This window comes from Perca fluviatilis, chromosome 22 (genome assembly GCF_010015445.1).
Source record: "Perca fluviatilis chromosome 22, GENO_Pfluv_1.0, whole genome shotgun sequence".
Lineage (NCBI taxonomy): Eukaryota > Metazoa > Chordata > Actinopteri > Perciformes > Percidae > Perca > Perca fluviatilis.
In genome coordinates this window covers 9,085,757-9,103,532 of record NC_053133.1, presented here as the reverse complement: position 1 = coordinate 9,103,532, position 17,776 = coordinate 9,085,757, and the positions used below count along the sequence as shown (strand labels likewise).

At 39.3% G+C, this 17,776-nt stretch overlaps 1 protein-coding gene across 7 annotated transcripts in view; it reads left to right on the top strand.

Moving 5' to 3' along the window:
* Positions 1-16,382, top strand: part of col11a1a (collagen, type XI, alpha 1a) — an 85,874-nt gene extending 69,492 nt beyond the window's left edge. For 6 of the 7 annotated variants that reach the window (XM_039790295.1, XM_039790294.1, XM_039790293.1 and 3 more), the window contains 17 exons: positions 1,048-1,155; positions 1,563-1,616; positions 1,792-1,845; positions 2,916-2,969; positions 5,745-5,798; positions 7,122-7,229; positions 7,544-7,597; positions 7,948-8,001; positions 8,795-8,902; positions 10,003-10,056; positions 10,154-10,189; positions 10,273-10,326; positions 10,448-10,694; positions 11,341-11,453; positions 11,892-11,960; positions 14,042-14,275; positions 14,878-15,024. In XM_039790295.1, the coding sequence (XP_039646229.1) occupies positions 1,048-1,155; positions 1,563-1,616; positions 1,792-1,845; positions 2,916-2,969; positions 5,745-5,798; positions 7,122-7,229; positions 7,544-7,597; positions 7,948-8,001; positions 8,795-8,902; positions 10,003-10,056; positions 10,154-10,189; positions 10,273-10,326; positions 10,448-10,694; positions 11,341-11,453; positions 11,892-11,960; positions 14,042-14,275; positions 14,878-15,024 (1,602 nt within the window). Of the gene's footprint in view, positions 1-1,047; positions 1,156-1,562; positions 1,617-1,791; positions 1,846-2,915; positions 2,970-5,744; positions 5,799-7,121; positions 7,230-7,543; positions 7,598-7,947; positions 8,002-8,794; positions 8,903-10,002; positions 10,057-10,153; positions 10,190-10,272; positions 10,327-10,447; positions 10,695-11,340; positions 11,454-11,891; positions 11,961-14,041; positions 14,276-14,877 lie in introns of all 7 variants that reach the window. The other variant, XM_039790291.1, reaches the window with a different exon arrangement.
* The last annotated feature ends 1,394 nt before the right edge of the window (positions 16,383-17,776 follow it).

Below are 17,776 nucleotides of genomic sequence, written 5' to 3'. Positions count from 1 at the left end.
CTACAATGGAGCAGAAGAAAGGACTATAAAGTTTTCTAAGTCCTCTTCAATACCATGTATTTACATTAGATTGTTCTAATTGTATTATAGTGTTTGTAGTAAATGTAGTAATACATTGAATTTTAAAAGATTCTGAAAGATTGCATGTTTAACATATCCGTATGTTATTGCCAGACAGAGATTTATCACAATTTGATTAGCTTTTTTAACTTTTACCCAACACCCATCATTGATGGCTCTATTAGCTCTGCTGCCTCATTTATCATTGAGGTACAACAGCAGATTGAAAAGATGGACTATCTCCAGTGGGAGTGGCAGAGGAGCATGATTAAAAGCATTCATAATGTCCCCTGCTAGTTCCCCATCAAACTGCTGGTGTCATTGACATTTCCAAAGTCAGTGTGCAGCTTAAGTCCCCATTATGAGCCCAGCCCGACCCAATGACTTTCAGTTCTTCTTTTGTCTTTTTACATTGAAGTGTTTCATTTAGTACTGATAGTACTGGGACAATCATAACTCAATAATAACTAATTACCACGATAATTAATAATTAATTAATAATGAATAATTGAGCTGAATATCCTTTACTTTAATTTAACTTTTATTTGACTGTTTTGTAAGGCACCATGTACAATATTCAACACAATTGTTTCAATTAGATTTTTAATATTTCAATATGGCTAAAAGCTCATTTTTATCCTCATACATCATGTATTTGATTGAAGATATACATTAAACAAACTGACATGAAACATGCACTGCATTTAGCCACATGCACTTCACTTAACAAAAACTTAAGATGTGGATGCCCACAAACTGTAAAGAAATCGTATATGAAGTATAATAATATAATCATACAAAATGAATGTAAGTTGTCCCTTTGTACCAGGACTGTAGAGGCACAGTAACGTCACATTTCTTTCAGCAGCCTTTGTCCACACATCCGTCTTCATCCCCCATTCAGTTCATTGTAGACTTAAAACAATGCTGTCCCCTGTGGAACTGTACTGGTGTAATGAATGTCCTCCCCAACTCCCCCAATTATAGGGACCTAAAGGCGAAAGAGGAGAGAAAGGAGAGGCTGGACCCCCTGGAGCTGCTGGACCTGCTGGTGCCAAAGGACCCCCTGGAGATGACGGTCCAAAGGGCAACCCTGTAAGTCCCCCAAACACTCTCAAAATCGCAGTGGAAAGAGTGTTTTCTGGCACTCAGTCTAACAGACTCAAATGTACTGGTTTAAAGGAAATGTCCCCCACCAGCCCTGAGGCAGGCGTTTCATCCTAGAACATATTCAAAACTAAAAAGCCTTTTTATTGAGGGAGATTATATTTTATGCCTGCATGGTAATGAAATGCAGTGAGGCTTTTTGTCATGGATTTGCAGGATCATCCTTAAGTCCATCAAATTGCCTTTAATGGTTGTTACCAGGTACAACAGGACTAAATCACTATCTAAATTACTAACCATGTCCTTTATACCTGTATCCAGGGAAATGATATCTCAGCAGCAGCGCCTCAGCTTTCTTTTTCTACACTGATGCATGTCATTTCTCTCCCTTAAAGGGTCCTGTTGGATTCCCTGGAGACCCTGGTCCTCCTGGTGAGCCAGGTGTTGCTGTAAGTATGAAATCTTTCAGCAATATTTACTCTATATAGGCCCATATAGAGTAGATAGTGTAGATCTTTGTATTGTGAATCATTAAATCCATAAATGGAACAGTATGATAGTTAAAGTATAGATCAATATTTTCAGTGGCAGATATGACCTAACCAGCACATCTTTCTTTTACAGGGCACTGATGGAGAATCAGGAGAGAAGGGAGAGGATGGTGAGGCTGGTCAGCCGGTAAGTTGTTGTCATTCCACATTATTTGGCCAAAACAAATGATTGCATGAGTATGTATCATTCACTGTATACGCTTCACTCGAGGGACACTTTAAAAGCACATAATATAATATAATTATCTTAACAATCGGCTACTTTGCAACAGTGTATGAATAAGAATCAATATATATACCTTATATTATAGTTGTCCATCACAAGTTTGCCTGCAGTAAAAGCTGTAATTACATCTAGTTGGTAAATAATTTACATTTTAATTCATTATATTTACTCCATACTCTTTGGTGTAGGGTAAATGGGCGTATTTGCATTGCAGATTCATTACTTCTGATTAGAAATAAAAGCCAAACAGTAATGTGCTGGCCCTGTGTAAAGCGCAACGAATCACAACTCTTATTAACATTTATAAATGTAAATGAGCCTTTATCATTGCCAAAGAAAAACACAGAAACTATTTTATTTACTCCATGAATGTTACATATTTGAATTTTGAATAAATACATGTTTATGAACTCTGATTGCATATTGAAATGCTACAGTGGAAAAGATAGAAGGTATATTAAAATCTGATAAACTTTGTGTAGTGGCTCAGTGCTCTTTGAGAGGAAAAATATATATCCTTTGGTTATACGTCTTTACATGTAACTGTGTACTCAACCGATAAAACAGCTCAATTACTCAGCCTTCACTTTTCAGGACTGCCAAATATTTACCAATGCAAATGATGAAAAAATTGGTTTGATTGCTTGCAATTAACTACGAGATAATTGGATGAGATGGATGAGATGGATGAGTGTGTCAGGAAGCACAGTACGTGTCATTTCAGGCAGTGCAGTGCCTCATCCAACTTTGGGTTTTGGCACAACTCTTGTGGACTTTACTGGGGTTGAATATTCCCTAAATGTCAATATGATCTCTGTGTTGTTGTCCTTTTGGCAGACATAACAAGATCTTTAGTGAAGCATGCTGATCTCTCATTGAAATTCATATCAGCACTGATTCATTTGTTAATACAACTTGTTTTATTGTCTGTAATAGCATCCTGCATCTCCAATCTCTTTGCTTGTTCTCAGGGACCTCCAGGTCCATCAGGAGAAGCTGGCCCACCGGGACCACCTGGCAAGAGAGTAAGTCTGTGGCCATTAACTCTAAAATGACTACAGTATTTTATTCATGCATGTTTGGTCCCCTCTTTTGGCATTTCATCTTTGCAAGAGTGAGTTGTTTTGATATGAAATCTCTTGGTGACCAAAGTTTTAGTCAGTGTTAAAACCATGACTCAACAAACCCGTGTGAAATGTTGTAGCCCTATTTAAAAATAGATTAAATAAGTGTGTATCTGTTGGCATTGTAATCTGGCTCCTGAGCCAACAGACCAGAATCCTGCCTCACTTCGCAACAACAACTCCCCCTCGACAACTCAATCTTGGCAGTCAGCAGGAGAGATTCACATTCATTAAAAGTAGAGTTGGGAAAACAAAGTGGGAGATTTAAAGGGTCAAGGCGTTGCGCTGTCTGCGAAGAAATCCGCCTCAAAGCCTATTGAGAAATGAATGGTAGGATGTGAAAATCATGAATCTTTTTTATTTTTTTTTCGTAGCAAGAAATTGAAAAGGCTTACCAAAAAAGAGCTGGAAAAAAGACCCGTGGGTTTCAAACTAATTTACTTTGTTTTGGCAGTGGGAAAAAAGCGAGAGAGATATAGCAAGTCTGACACATTATTGATCCATGGCTGCTTGACTGACAGTCAGAGCAAAAAAAGGCATACCATGGACGTGTTAAAGTTCTTAAGAGGTTATGGGAGGAGAAGGGTTGGCCACCAACAAAACAATGAAATAAAATAAAACCTCATTTGTGTTGATTGTGATGCAATCATATTCATGAGATTTTTGTCTGCCTTTACTAGATGAACTGGGTCTCTACTTTGAGAAAATAAATCTGAGTAAATGTAAAACACAATTAACGTTTCTGCTTCTATGATGTCCGTTCTCACTCTAACCAATAAGCAGATCCTCTCCATGCATCCTAAAGAATGAGGTTGAGATAACGGAGTGAAATATCAAAGCCAGTAAGCTACTTTTTGAATGCACAAATCTGAGGTGGAACATTAACATATTTTCAATATGATGTGAAGCTCAAAGTCCACATGAATATGAGCAGCTATTCTCCTGAATTTGAAAGAAAAGTCACAATCTCAAGTGACTGACTGCATTTCAAAGAAAGACTCCAAGGCTCAGTCCAATGGGGAAAAAAATATGTCATGCATTTTTAAACCTGCTGGGCTGATTGCTTTTCTAATGTGCCCAGTGAAATTTACATTCTGAGCATTTAGCATGGTATCAGCATATGCTGCACCTAAATGGCCTAGGGATTATGGTAAGGAAAAGGGCTATTTTATCACTCACAGGTCTATAATCGCTCAGGGGGGAAAGGAGGGACAGAAGATGATCCCTGCTGCTCCCCGACAGGTTGCTCCTTTGCATTCATAAGTCCACAGCAAGCGTTGGCCCTTTTTGTGTCTTCTCAGCGTTTTGCCTGTATAAAATGGCAACAACTCTTAAATCTTTTATCGAGCACAACCTCCAATTCTGAACAAGTCAATTTAGCATAGCAGAAAATTTTGTTTCATCGGATTTGCTAATGCCTTAATACTGGGAATGTATTCAACTTTGCTTCTTGAAAAGAGAAATATGGAAAAGTTATTAACTTCATCTGGGTTTAATTTTTTTTTTGGGTGCAGGTCACTATTTAATTTAGTACCTTTTTATCCTTTCTCAGTAGCAATTTCATAAGATTAAGGACAGTATTATTACTGGCTCTGCGGCATCAGGTGTATGAGACAAAGTTTATCTCATACACCTGAGGCCGCAGAGCCAACAACAAGGTGCCCTGGCGATCTTGAGAAAAAGATCACACCTACACATTGACTCTAGCTGCTGTATATCGTGCTACAATTGAAATGGCTCTTTGTGCTGATCAAGAGCCTGGCTCTTCCCCAAGAGTAAGAGGTAGAAGAGTACAAGATGAAAGCACCAAGACGGGAGGCGAGCTCACATTATAGACTCTCAGTCAATAGCCCTCAGGCTTCAGGCGGCCAGATGAGAGTGGAATTTGGATGGAGAGGGGTTTTGAAGAGGGACCACTGCAGTTGAAAGAAATCATTGTGTGCTTGAGAGCTCCTGACAGAAACATGGCCGTAGCCAGCTATGAGGTCACCGAGGTCTGGACCTCTGTAATTATTTCCCAACAAACCTACTGTATCTTTGCATCTAAATGACATTAAACTGCTTAAAACTGGCAACTGTCTGTGCGGGAGAGCTATCTGAGCAGCGTGTGTGCACCACAGACATCTTGCTTTTTATTTCGTTAACGGGTTAGAGCAGCCACATGAGCAGACCTAGCAGGAGCCGCGCTGCAGCCGTGCGTCCTGCCTATTTTCTGTGTAAGGCGTGATTCTCAGCAAAAATAGACAGTGACAATCTGGTGATAGTCATATTGACATCATACCAGCAACATTAGATACTTGACACATATCACTACAGTTTCAATGTCTAAAGCCATCTGTAGAATATGTCACAGGCATGAATACAATATGTATATAAAAGTAAACTGAAATGCCAAGATGCTGGCAAGGTGTACTGAAGAAAAATTGGTGATGAGGATCATTCCTGGTTTAAGACTAAAGCATGTATGCAGCATACATGACAACAACATTGTACATCATGTAAAAAAAAGATTAGCCAGCATACAAACAGATGCATAATAATTTTTGCTTAATGATGTTAGCATCTGAAATACTGTGAGAGGTCACTGATGAGCATTCACTTTGATGGTACAGTCTTGTTGTACAGTTAGTGTATGCTGATGCTGTGTTGAAATGCTAAAACTGTCATCCTTCTCAGGGACCTCCGGGGGCTGCTGGTGCAGAGGGCAGACAAGGAGAGAAGGGCGCTAAGGTAACAAAATCAATTCATCCTTCACACAGTAGAGTCGTCTCAGCAAGTCCCTGTACTGCCTCCCCATTACCCGTACCCACAGTGTTCCCCCTCTTAAATTAAAAGCACAAAAACACAAAAAGTAATTTCCATCCTAGATTAAATGGAATTGTATGGATGCAGCCTATTTGAGTAAAACTAAGATGCACTTGTTTCTTGCATTGTGCTGTGGCTTAATTTTAAGACCGACAAAAGGAGTCTAGCCCTCAGGTTTTCAGAGTAATTATGTTTTTCCCTTTTTAGTCAGAATCAGAGCCTAAATGAAATTTCTCTGAGTTTGCACTTGTTTCACACCAAGCTCCTGGTTTCATCAGAGTCTAAATCTATACATATGATCTGCTGCCTGATCTGTTACCACCAGCTGGTGCACGCTTCATATAAATCACATTTACGACAAACACATACCTCTCTTCTCAGCTAATCTGGTTACATGAGTATGGATGTAAAGTAAAACCTCATGTCCCATACACTATACTATGGTAGTATTATGAACTGTCTATATACTAATGTATTTTTTTTATAATTGCCATGAAGAATGACCTTTAAGGAAACACGTGTTTTATCTTGTTTTCATAGGTGGAAATCAACCTTGAAGGTGTGCTTGCCAAAAGATAGCTGAAATAAACAATAGTTTTATTAAAGTAGTTCTGCCCACTTTGCTTATAATAAGCCTATAATCTGTAAATACCTTGGAGCTCAAACTTAATATCTTATTTCCATGAGCTCCGTCCAGTCTCTGTGCATATTGATGTATTTCAGATTACAGTCGCACCGTCGTGGCACACTTTGAATTTGAGGCTAATTTTCTCATGGACCTCAAATGAAAACATTGCAGGATGTAGCACCGTATATGGCAATGCCTGTTCTGAACTTCAGTTGGAGGAGCCGGAGCACTTTGGCTCATCCGATAACTCAGACTCTTGTTTACTTGTCCACATTTACCCGATCTACACACTGCATACTGTCTGAGCATAATTTAAAGCTAAAAGCAGCCTGCAGCTGAATTCTGATAAAAATTACTCTGAGGTACCGAGAGGCTCCAAAGAAAAAAACACATCAAGTGTTCTTTATGTGCTGCAGATTTTAGATTTTAGAAGTTGATGCACATGTAGACTTTTTTGTTATTTAGATTTAACTGTAGAGTGTCCTCCCTGGCTACAGTTACAACAGACATTCGCTTTTTTTATTTGACTGATGTTTTGTTCCTCAATAACATTACAATAAGCTTAAATTCCTAAACTATGTCACATTGCTTTTTCACAACACTTGCATATCCACATACAGGGTGAGGCAGGTGCAGAGGGTCCAGCAGGAAAAACGGGACCGGTTGGACCCCAGGGACCATCAGGAAAGCCCGGTCCAGAGGGTCTGCGTGGGATCCCTGGCCCTGTCGTAAGTCTGAGACAACAGGGATTTTTTTCCTGTGATACATTCAGCTGTACTCTCAAACAGACATGCATGCTCGAACACAGACACCCACCCACAGTGTGCGCACATAAAAAGGTACTGCTAAGGCATGATGAAAGACTTCATGGAATAATCAATACATCCATTTGGCTTATACTTTAGTTTCGCTTGTTTATTCCAGCACACTTTTTCCCCCTATTTGGGCTATTAATCATTGTGCTGAACACAGCAAATCAATGGCAGGCCAGAGAAAATACAGCAGGCTATAATGCTCACTGCAATCAAATGGCTTTTCACAGGGTGAACAAGGACTGCCCGGCTCCCCAGGACAGGATGGTCCACCTGGCCCCATGGTTAGTATGCGTAATATCTATCTCTGCCTCTTTCTCACTATTTATCTTGTTGGAGTAGTTGGGAGGTATATTTTTTCACATTTGCCAGAGATAGGAAATAAGTTTTCCCTGAGTTCCAGTCTTTAGGTTCAGTCAGGTTGAAGAAAACAAACTGGACTGTCCCTATGAGTCATATCTGTAATACATGGATGGTTTAATGCCTCTTTTTGTGTTCCCTTTTCATGTTTCTTTCTCCCTATTACCTCATTTCCTGCTTCAAGTTTTCTGTCTTGCTAGTTTTCCTCACAAGGTCCTGTCTAACTTTTCTCTGTGAAATTGATTGATTTTTAACTTGTGCTATTGTTGTTTAGGGTCCTCCTGGTCTTCCTGGTCTGAAAGGTGACCCTGGATCTAAAGGTGAAAAGGTGAGTGTAGCCCCTTTTCTTCTTGCTGATTACATTTCCCAGGTTCCAAATAGGCTGGCAGATAAACAGGAAAACGGTGATCTAGGTTCAGACTTCAGTCAAGGCTGCTCGCCACTTGCACAGAGCCTCCACGACTTTGCAATCGATCAAAAGCAACACATCTTTTAGAAATACAAAGCAGCGTTGATAATAGAGCTTATGTTAACATGTAGGAAACAAAATTAGTTTTTGCCATAGCTGCTGTACGAGAAAAACTCTTAACAGGATTGAATATGCAGCTGAATGTGATGTATCACTCTGATCTCTCTAATCTTGCTCTTTTCTTCACTGCCACTGTCAAATTTGCCAGTGAAATATAACTGCAAAGGATATGCAGACAGCACACATTACTCTATCTAAATTGCCTCCCACACACTGACATGATGGCTTGAGAGAAAGCAGTTTAAAAGCACACAATAGAGGCACCGTGTTGCGTGTTGTGCGTGTTTAATGCTCTAAAATCATTGGGCCTGGTTAGAGCTTGCCTATTTCAAAGTCATCCTATTAGTGTTGTGAATAGTTTTTTTTGTGTGTCTGTTCCAGGAGATACATTTAAATTATAATGCCTGAGGATCTGTATTGTCATGAAACTTCACAGCCTTCCATGTGCATTTCAGTATTGTGGAAGAAATGCTGTTTGAGTTTTGCCCGTGTCAGACATGAATACAATAGCTTTAAAGTTTCAGAGCACAAAAGGACATTGCTGTTTCCTCTGACTGTTCTTTGTGCGTGCTCATTTGTTTTCGTCCTACAGGGTCATCCAGGTTTGATTGGCCTGATCGGACCCCCTGGTGAGCAAGGAGAGAAGGGAGACCGAGGTTTGCCCGGGCCCCAAGGTTCTCCCGGTGGCAAGGGCGACAGTGTAAGTAATTGATGACTCCATTCCCACCTTGGTCCGCGGGCCTTCTGCCCTCCACCTCTCGCCCATCCACCGTGGCCACAGTGAAACCCAGTGAAAGAGGCAGTGCAGTGCAGGGCTCTACTGCACTGCACTGCACATCTCTTCACTCACCATGAGCTAACTTTTTGTTGGTTCTAGCTTTGACGGATTGGACTACTCATTCATATTGCTCAAAGGATGTAAACAACTGTATTAACATGGCTTTGAGGCATCGTGTTCAAACTTTTGATCTCCCCTTCACTGTTTTTGGAGAGGATAGAAATTCATTTAGTTTTTATTTCCCCCTGTTTTCCAATGAGCATCCTGAACACTGTAAACGTGTATATATATATATATATATATATATATTTTGTGATCAGTTTCTGTGTATCTGATGCCTACTGTGCATATTTAACTGCATTGTCGAAAACACTGAAACAAGTTTGCTTCTGAACCACAGCATTAAAATGAACATATTCTTTTCAACCACTGAGCCCTCCACTAAAACAGTAAGAAGAACTGAAAGAAGGTTGAAGCTCAGTCTCGATAAAGGACTGATGACAGCCTTCATCCATTTTTAAATAAACATTGCAGGACGACTGCATTTGCGATTCTGTCCTGCTGTGGCCCTTGGACTGCCCCGGCTTGGTCATTTAAAATGATGGGTTGGATTAAGTATCTGGAGATTAGGCCTAATGAAATTGTAATGTCCCCTTTTGTCAGAGCACAAGGGCTTCAAAAAAGTTTTCACTCAGTTTACCATTTCCATTTTAGGGTCTGAAAATAGGCTTCATATCGTTTGCTTTTATTTCCTGACCAAATTGAGCTATACGGTTGTGAATTGCTGGGTTCAAAGAAACCAAGTGCAGTGTTGATGGCTAAAATAAAGTCTTCTTCTCATCTCAGTTAATAAAAAACTCCATAAGAAGGCTCATTATGCATTTGTTCCATATTCCTGGTCCTGTGCCATTATTTTCTAGCTTTTTCATTTCGCTCATTATTTAAGCCTCCCAATAATACTTTAGTCTACAAGGTTTCTTTAATATATATCTGACTTCTGCTTTCATCTCATCTTATCACAGGGTATCGGTGGTTCTTCCGGTCCTCTCGGTCCCCCAGGCCCCCCCGGTCTACCTGTAAGTCTTTTACTGGTTCACTCATTCATTTAGATTCTTCACACTGATGATAGAATGACTTTGCCAAATTTCTGTACTTCTGTCCTATCTCATGCAGGGTCCTCAAGGTCCCAAAGGATCCAAGGGTTCATCTGTGAGTACTATTAGTGTTTTAAAGGCACATTGTCACTGTTTGATTTATCTTGGTTAACATTTGTCTATTCATGTGTGTCCCAGGGTCCTGCTGGTGCAAAGGGAGACACTGGTACAATTGGTCCTCCTGGTCCTCCTGTGAGTATTTAAGACCACTACTGTGCCCTCTTTTCCCGCTAAATTAAAATTGCATTGTACACAATCTCAGGTCGGTTTGCTTGTATGAAATCTAAAACCGTTTTCCCACCACACCCTACAGGGTCCACCAGGTGAAGTTATCCAGCCCCTGCCCATCCAGTCACCCAAAAAGACCAAGCGCTCCAGTGGCATGCAGTCAGACGCAGCCGCTGCCATCATGGACTATGGCGAGGGAATGGAGGACATCTTCGGCTCACTCAACAACCTCAAACAGGACATTGAACGCATGAAATACCCCATGGGCACACAAAACAACCCTGCCAGGACTTGCAAAGATCTGCAGCTCTGCCACCCAGAGTTCCCTGATGGTAAGCAGGAGTGTTTGACGTAAAAGTAAAGTAATACTGAAAGAGTTTTGTTTGTATAAAAACACACCCCTCTTATGAGTGTAACTCACAAAGTCAGGCTGCAGCAGAGAAGAGCTTTATAACCCTCGGTAATTGAGACACTAGAGATTCTCCCCATTTTCTCTGCTTTTCTGACAAACTGATACTCAAGTGAAAAAACAAACTTTTTTTAGTTCAAACTGTGATTGAGAACACTGCCCAGAGAAGATTGGGCTAATCAGTGTTAGAACTTTTCCCTTTCTTCTATTTCTTCTATAAAAGTCATTTCCCATCACCTCCTCAGTCCCCATAAGAGCAATCAACAACAGGCATAATGAGAGTGACAGAAAGTTGTCATTTAGAGCCGCATGGATTGGTTTAGGTTCTCCTTACTCATTTAGCTTCGGTTGAGCAAAATTGTCAAAATTGTTGCACATAAATTATATCCCGCTCCAGGCATAACAATAACATTTTATCTAGCAGTGTATAAGCCTTGAAAATCAGCAGTAAACTACTTTCAAGCAGAATTTCACATAGGATCAAGGAATTCTAGCACACTTCATTTCTGAAAAGGAGCTTCAAGCCATTTTTTATGGACAGTAGTAGAACTGTGCTTGGTTCTCCTCAGGCGAATACTGGATTGATCCGAACCAAGGCTGCTCCGGGGATTCCTTCAAAGTCTACTGTAACTTCACCGCCGGGGGCGAAACCTGCATCTATCCAGATAAGAAGTCCAATGGAGTAAGTGACTTTGGATTTGTACCCACGAGGTTTAGAACTGCCTGTTTCTAATCATCATTTCTCATCAAATCTTAATCCATTATGTTAAACTACCACATCAACAAACATCGCAGCACTAGGCTGAAGTTGTCAAAGGAAGCCATTTGATTTGCTTCAGGGCTAAGCTTGTACAGATTTGATTTTCACTTTTGTGCAAACAACACAAGAACCACCAAAAGGCAAATACGATGAAATCTTTTGACTATAAAGTTGGTAAAAAACGATATTTCAAAGATAATAATAACATGCAGGTTTATCTTCTGCTCCCAGATGATAGATTTCAATGCTACCCTTCAGGCTGTGCTTTATACAATAGACCTTTTTTATATACAAATATAGATATAATGCCCATGATATTGTCTAGTATTAATATGCCCTGTCTGGTTTTGTTTTCTACAGGTCAGAATATCTTCATGGCCCAAAGAAGTCCCTGGGACATGGTTCAGTGAATTTAAGCGTGGGAAAATAGTAAGTCTCTTTTTCCTCTTCTTTCATTCACCTCCTTCAGTTTACTGCAAAAAAAATACCAAATACATAAACTCCTTCACTCGGTGCTAAACTGAATGGATTGCTCCATCTCTTCTATTTTTCCTGCATTCTCCCATGCACCTGTGCAGGGATACTGCAAAACGACAAGCAGCTGCTAATAGACTCAAATAGCAGCACCACCCATAAAATTGTGAGGCAGTGACCCAAAGTTGCTCCCCATAAAGAAATCCCAAACTGCCTAATGGTTTGAATGTGTCTATACTTTAGGCAAAACAAGAGCAGAGAGAATTCATAGTGCAAGGGGGTAGGCTTTCATCATGAAAAAGATTGCTTTTAGGTAAAATAATCTACTTCCTTTTGAACCAGTGCCTCATTTTCAGATACTGTCATTACAATTCATTACATTTCTAAGACTGTTCTATATAAAGAAGAGAGCATCAATAAAACATTACAGAGGATTCAAGCAGAATGCCTGAGTATTTTAGCTTTCCAGTAGTCCTCACTCTGCCCTTGAACAGTTTGAAATGGTCTCGGCTCATCGGCTTCTATTTCTTGTAGTCAGAAATGAAAGAAAAAAGTTTGTCTGCTCCATCAGACTGCTGTCATGCTGATGTATTTACAAAGAGAAAATACTGTGACAGAACAATACACAGTACAGTACATCTCCTGGTTACAAACTGAGGGCTCTGCTAATGCACATATTCAGATAAGGTTCACTGTCAGGGTCATGTGTGTTCTGTAGACCTCTCGTTTTTCTAGATTCAAGACAGCCGAGGCTCATTAGGTTGACATGTATTAAACTGAGACAAAAAATATATTGTTATACATGTGCTATTAAACTACCATATATACTGTAAGACAAAGTAAATACAATGACTCACGAATGTATCTTGCTCTGTGCTTTTCCTGGACAAACCTTTCACAGCCTTTTAGAAACTCTGTTATCCTACTGTATTTAAATGGAGACCAACCATCTTAACTATAGACTGTTAAGATCTTAACACATAATGGTTAGATAACGTTGTCCATGTAGGAATTAAAGTACCATAGGACTAACTGATACCTACAGTACTGTAAGTGTAGAAATCCTCTGGCCGGCTGTGAAATAGTGTTCTTCTGGGATGGGGACTTTGGCGAGAAAATAGAATCCATCGGAGCAGAAGTTGTCTGGCCTGACTGTTTGAGCAAATGTGCCTTTGTTGAACAGAGGGCTTTTCTGTGATGCAACATGTCTTCTGGTGGCCATATTTAAGCTCCTCAGCAGTTGATTTAGATGAGAGTGCTGTGGCCCTATTCAGTAATGTTTAAAGTAATAGTGACAAAGCAACTAAGGTTAATTTTACCATACAGCCACTAACCTTGTCAAAGCTGGTTTGGGATTTATTTGGGTTAAGAGGCAGCGACGGTTACTGTATATCAATTGGAAAACATATGACTAATTGTTATAGGTATTTTATTCCCCCCCCATAATTACCTTACTTCAATATTATTTGGGCCAGGACATACTCTTCATATCTTAAGAAACTGTTCACCGTACAAAGGGAAGTTGTGTGATCAGCTGCCTTTTCTAACAGAAATAAAAACTTTATATTTTCATTGCCTTCAACATTAATAAACTACAGACTTAATCTTATTCAGAAAATTATATTTAAACTCTCCCTGGTACCCTAAACACTTCAGTTTTTCTTTCTTTTTTTTTTACACTAATTTGTGTTAGTTCTTCACACACTCTTAACAGGCAGTCTAAATATCTTCATCTTGTTTTATGTTTCAGTAATGAGGCCGCATGTTCAAGATACAAAGCTGGCTATTGGAGATCTAACATATGCATCATTTATAAAAGCATTTTAAACATCTCTGGTTCAGTTTATTTTATTGTTTTGTCTTCTAATTGCTTTATTATTGTGTATGACTACTCCTTCATATTTCTTACACATTTCTTTCATAATTTCTTTCTCTTCTATCAATTATTTTATTTGAGTTGTTTTATAAATCCAGTGAAAATGTAGAAGGGTTTGCTTCTTAACCTTTGACCTCTCTTCCTTTTTGCCCACCAACAGCTTTCCTATGTTGACGCAGATGGAAACTCAATAAACATGGTACAGATGACCTTCCTCAGACTACTGACAGCCTCTGCCAGGCAAAACTTCACCTACAGCTGCCACCAGTCTGTGGCGTGGCACGACGCCACCAGTGACAGCTACAACAAGGCGCTGCGCTTCCTGGGCGCCAACGATGAGGAGATGTCCTATGACAATAACCCTTACATCAAGGCCCTTTCAGACGGCTGTGCGGTAAGCCCTGTCCATGGATCAGTTTGTCTAAATGAGCAGGGAGTGGATGTCTGTTACAGGCATCACTCAAAATTACTGTTTTAATTTGACTTATGTGAGCAATTCAAATGGCTAATTACAGTATGCACATGTTGCTGCTCTTTAAAGTTTGATTTTTTTGGATGACTTACCCTAGCTAGCTAGTGCTATTAAGAAAAAAAGAACAAAAATCGAGCATGACTTCTGAACCATTTATGTCCTGTGGTGTTTCAAATAGAAGTTTAAGAACTGTCAAGCTTTGAATCGTTGGAATCAGTTACTCATTTATTTGGGACTTACTGAACAGAACTATTATTTCCGTAAGGAAATCACATTAGTAGTGAAACAAGAATGGAAAGCCATGATCGTAGCTGATGACAGCTAATGATGGTTAAAAGCCCATCTCTCCTCATACACAAACATTAGCAAATTTTTCGGGTCTAAAGGGAATGAATGGACTGACCTAATGATCAGCATGAAGACACAGTGAAAGGTTTTGCCAAGTTAGAAACGTGACAAAATGTGTGCTTTTTTTTCTTTTCTTGTCTAATTGTATCTCTGTGTCCGTGTCTCTCTTGTTGCAGACGAGGAAGGGCTATGGAAAGACTGTGATGGAGATTAATACTCCCAAAATCGATCAGGTTCCAATCATCGATGTCATGTTGACTGACTTTGGAGACCCTAACCAGAAGTTTGGGTTTGAAGTTGGGCCCATCTGCTTCCTTGGCTAAATAAAAACGAAAAAGAAAAAAAAAGGACTTGATGGGGCCAGCAAAGAAAGTCAAGTTGAGACGTTTTGGGTACCACCAAACCCCATTTCTAGCCCCCCACCCTTTTCTATGCCACATGCAAGTTTTGAATAAGAGATGGTGTAGCAAAGCATGTCTTTCCATGTATGTACATGTAACCCAGGAAAATACTTGTTGCCCTTGTAGGGCTCGAACCACATGACTTAACCACGTTATGGAGCAAAGGTGAAGGACATTTGAACGCGTGGCAGAGGAGGGTGAATTGGAGGTAACCAAGAGAGGGGGTCAGGCAACATAAGGGGACACAGACCTCCTCTCTGGATACACCAGGTGCTGTATGAAAACGACTACAATGGTGCTTGTTCAAAACACACACAAAATATAAAGAGGTGCTAAGAAAGAAGGTGTATTTTGATAATTATAAAAAAAAAAATGTAATTATTATTTTGTACAATACTGTTATTTCTGAATCCACTTTCAAAACTTGCATGTGTATCAGATTCTGCTTCCGGCTCTTTAATTTCTATGTTGGTTCAAAGATATACAGTGTAAGTTAAAGACATCATTCAATCAAATAAATTTATAATTCTGATATTTGTTTGTTCAACACATACTGTGTATTTGTCATGAAGCAAATAAAGTGAGCATTCAAACAATTCTCTATTGCTAAATTAGACTGTATTCCCTTTGTATATATTGACAGTCCAAAGCTTAAGGTTATTTGCTGTTTTGCCCTTGTGACCGTAGGTGAAACAACTGGAAGTATCACACCAGCACGTATACACATCTCCCACTAATGTTGTGATCCTGTGCTAGTAGGAAGAAATCATGGCATTCATTTTTCCTTTATTTAATTCTATTTGTTGTTTTTTTTCTGTTTTGTTTCCTGACAGGCTTTTTATTTCGGTTGTATACCTCAAACTTTCTTGATAACCTGTAAGATGCAAGGATGTTATGCCCTGTATATACCTTGGTTAAGCAATTAAGTTTATATATTTTGGGTGGGGATTTTTTTAAAGAGAGAAATACGTTAACTGTTAGACATCCACTGTTCAAATCCTTCTGTGAATGCAATGAGAAGCCCTTTAGGTGACCCATTTTTGTAACTAAAATGAGAAAATGTTTTAATGTGCTTTTTATAGTTCATTTAAATATTAAAAACTGGATTCTAAACAACAGTGAACTGAATGTCTCTATGGTTTGTGTAAGATGACTTTGGAGTAGATCTACCTACTGTACATGTTAAATGCTTTAAATCAAGGATATGTTAATTCAACTAAGACTCTGGGCTGGTGCAATTCCATCACTCTTGAAACCAATAAAGTACCATCTTACAATAATTCCCTTTTATTCTGAGTACATGAATGGAAACGTGAATAAAATGTCTCCTTTTGTTTTTCATAGGAAGAATGAAATTTTTTTTTTTAAATGTTCCTATATTCGCTGTTTATTTCCACAAGAAGGATTAGCTATGCACATATACTATGAGCTATATTTTTCAATATGTATATGAGCGTAATAAGTGTTGGGGGACGACACACACACGCACACACAAAAAAGCCATTTAACTCCACTGGATATGTTTTTTCATTCAGATAGAGTGAAACATCAAGGCCTATATTACACAAAGGATGTAAAGACTCCAATAGGGTGGGGAGGGTTTTTAGCACAGTTATCTTAGCATATGTGTGGCAAATGTGAATTCTTTTCTATGACAAAAACCTTTATACCAAGTTGGAATTTCAATTTGTGCTATAGAGCTTTGTGGAATGTCCTTAACATCTTGGAATTACCTGTGAGTGTTTTGTTTGTACAAAGAAGAACTGTGTGTGCGACTTCTGAGTGAGAAAATTTTGAAATTGTGTCCGACCATTATGCATGGCTTGGTGTTGTCTGCAGCAAAGCACAGGAAGGGAGCCTTGTTCTCACACATACAATCCATATTGTGGTAATTAGATACAGATGGGACACCACTCTAATATCTGTACAGTAAATATGTTGCCGGAGCCAGCAGGAAGTTTAGCTTAGCATCAGCCTACCAGCACCTATAAAGCTCACTAATTAACATGTTATCTCGTCAACACTTTTATGATAGCTACATTTAATGAAATTTTAAGGGGAAAGGGCAAAACATTCGAACTTAAAGCAATAGTTTGACATTTTGGTATGTTTGGCATGTTTGTGTAGCAGTATGGATCGACAGCCAGCAGCTAGCAGTTAGCTTACTAACAGCTAGCCTGGCTCTGTCCAAAGGTCACAAAATCTGCTTACCAGCATCTATAAACCTCACCAATTAACACATTTTATCTTGTTTGTTTAAACCATACTAGACCAAAGTGTAAACAACAATTGACCATTTTACAGGGGGGCTGGGGGTTACAGTACATTCCAGACAATTCAGACAACTTCCTGGAAGCTCCACTGCTAGCCTGGCAACTACCAACCAACAAATAGTCCTGTCAAACACAGAATTGTGTTATTTACTTAAGTTTTCGTGCAAATTAAAATACTGAGACATAAAGTGTCAGTGAGCAAGCTTAAGCGGTTCCGTTTGGTGGAGTTTTTAACCTACCAGGCTAGCTTTTTCCTCCTCCAGGCCTTATGCTAATCTAAGCTAATCAGCTGCTGGCTGTAGCTTCATATTTAGTGTACAGACATGAGAGTGGTATCAATCTTTCATCTAACTCTCGGCATAGTTGGCAAAAAAAACCTGAAATGTGTAATATCTACTTCA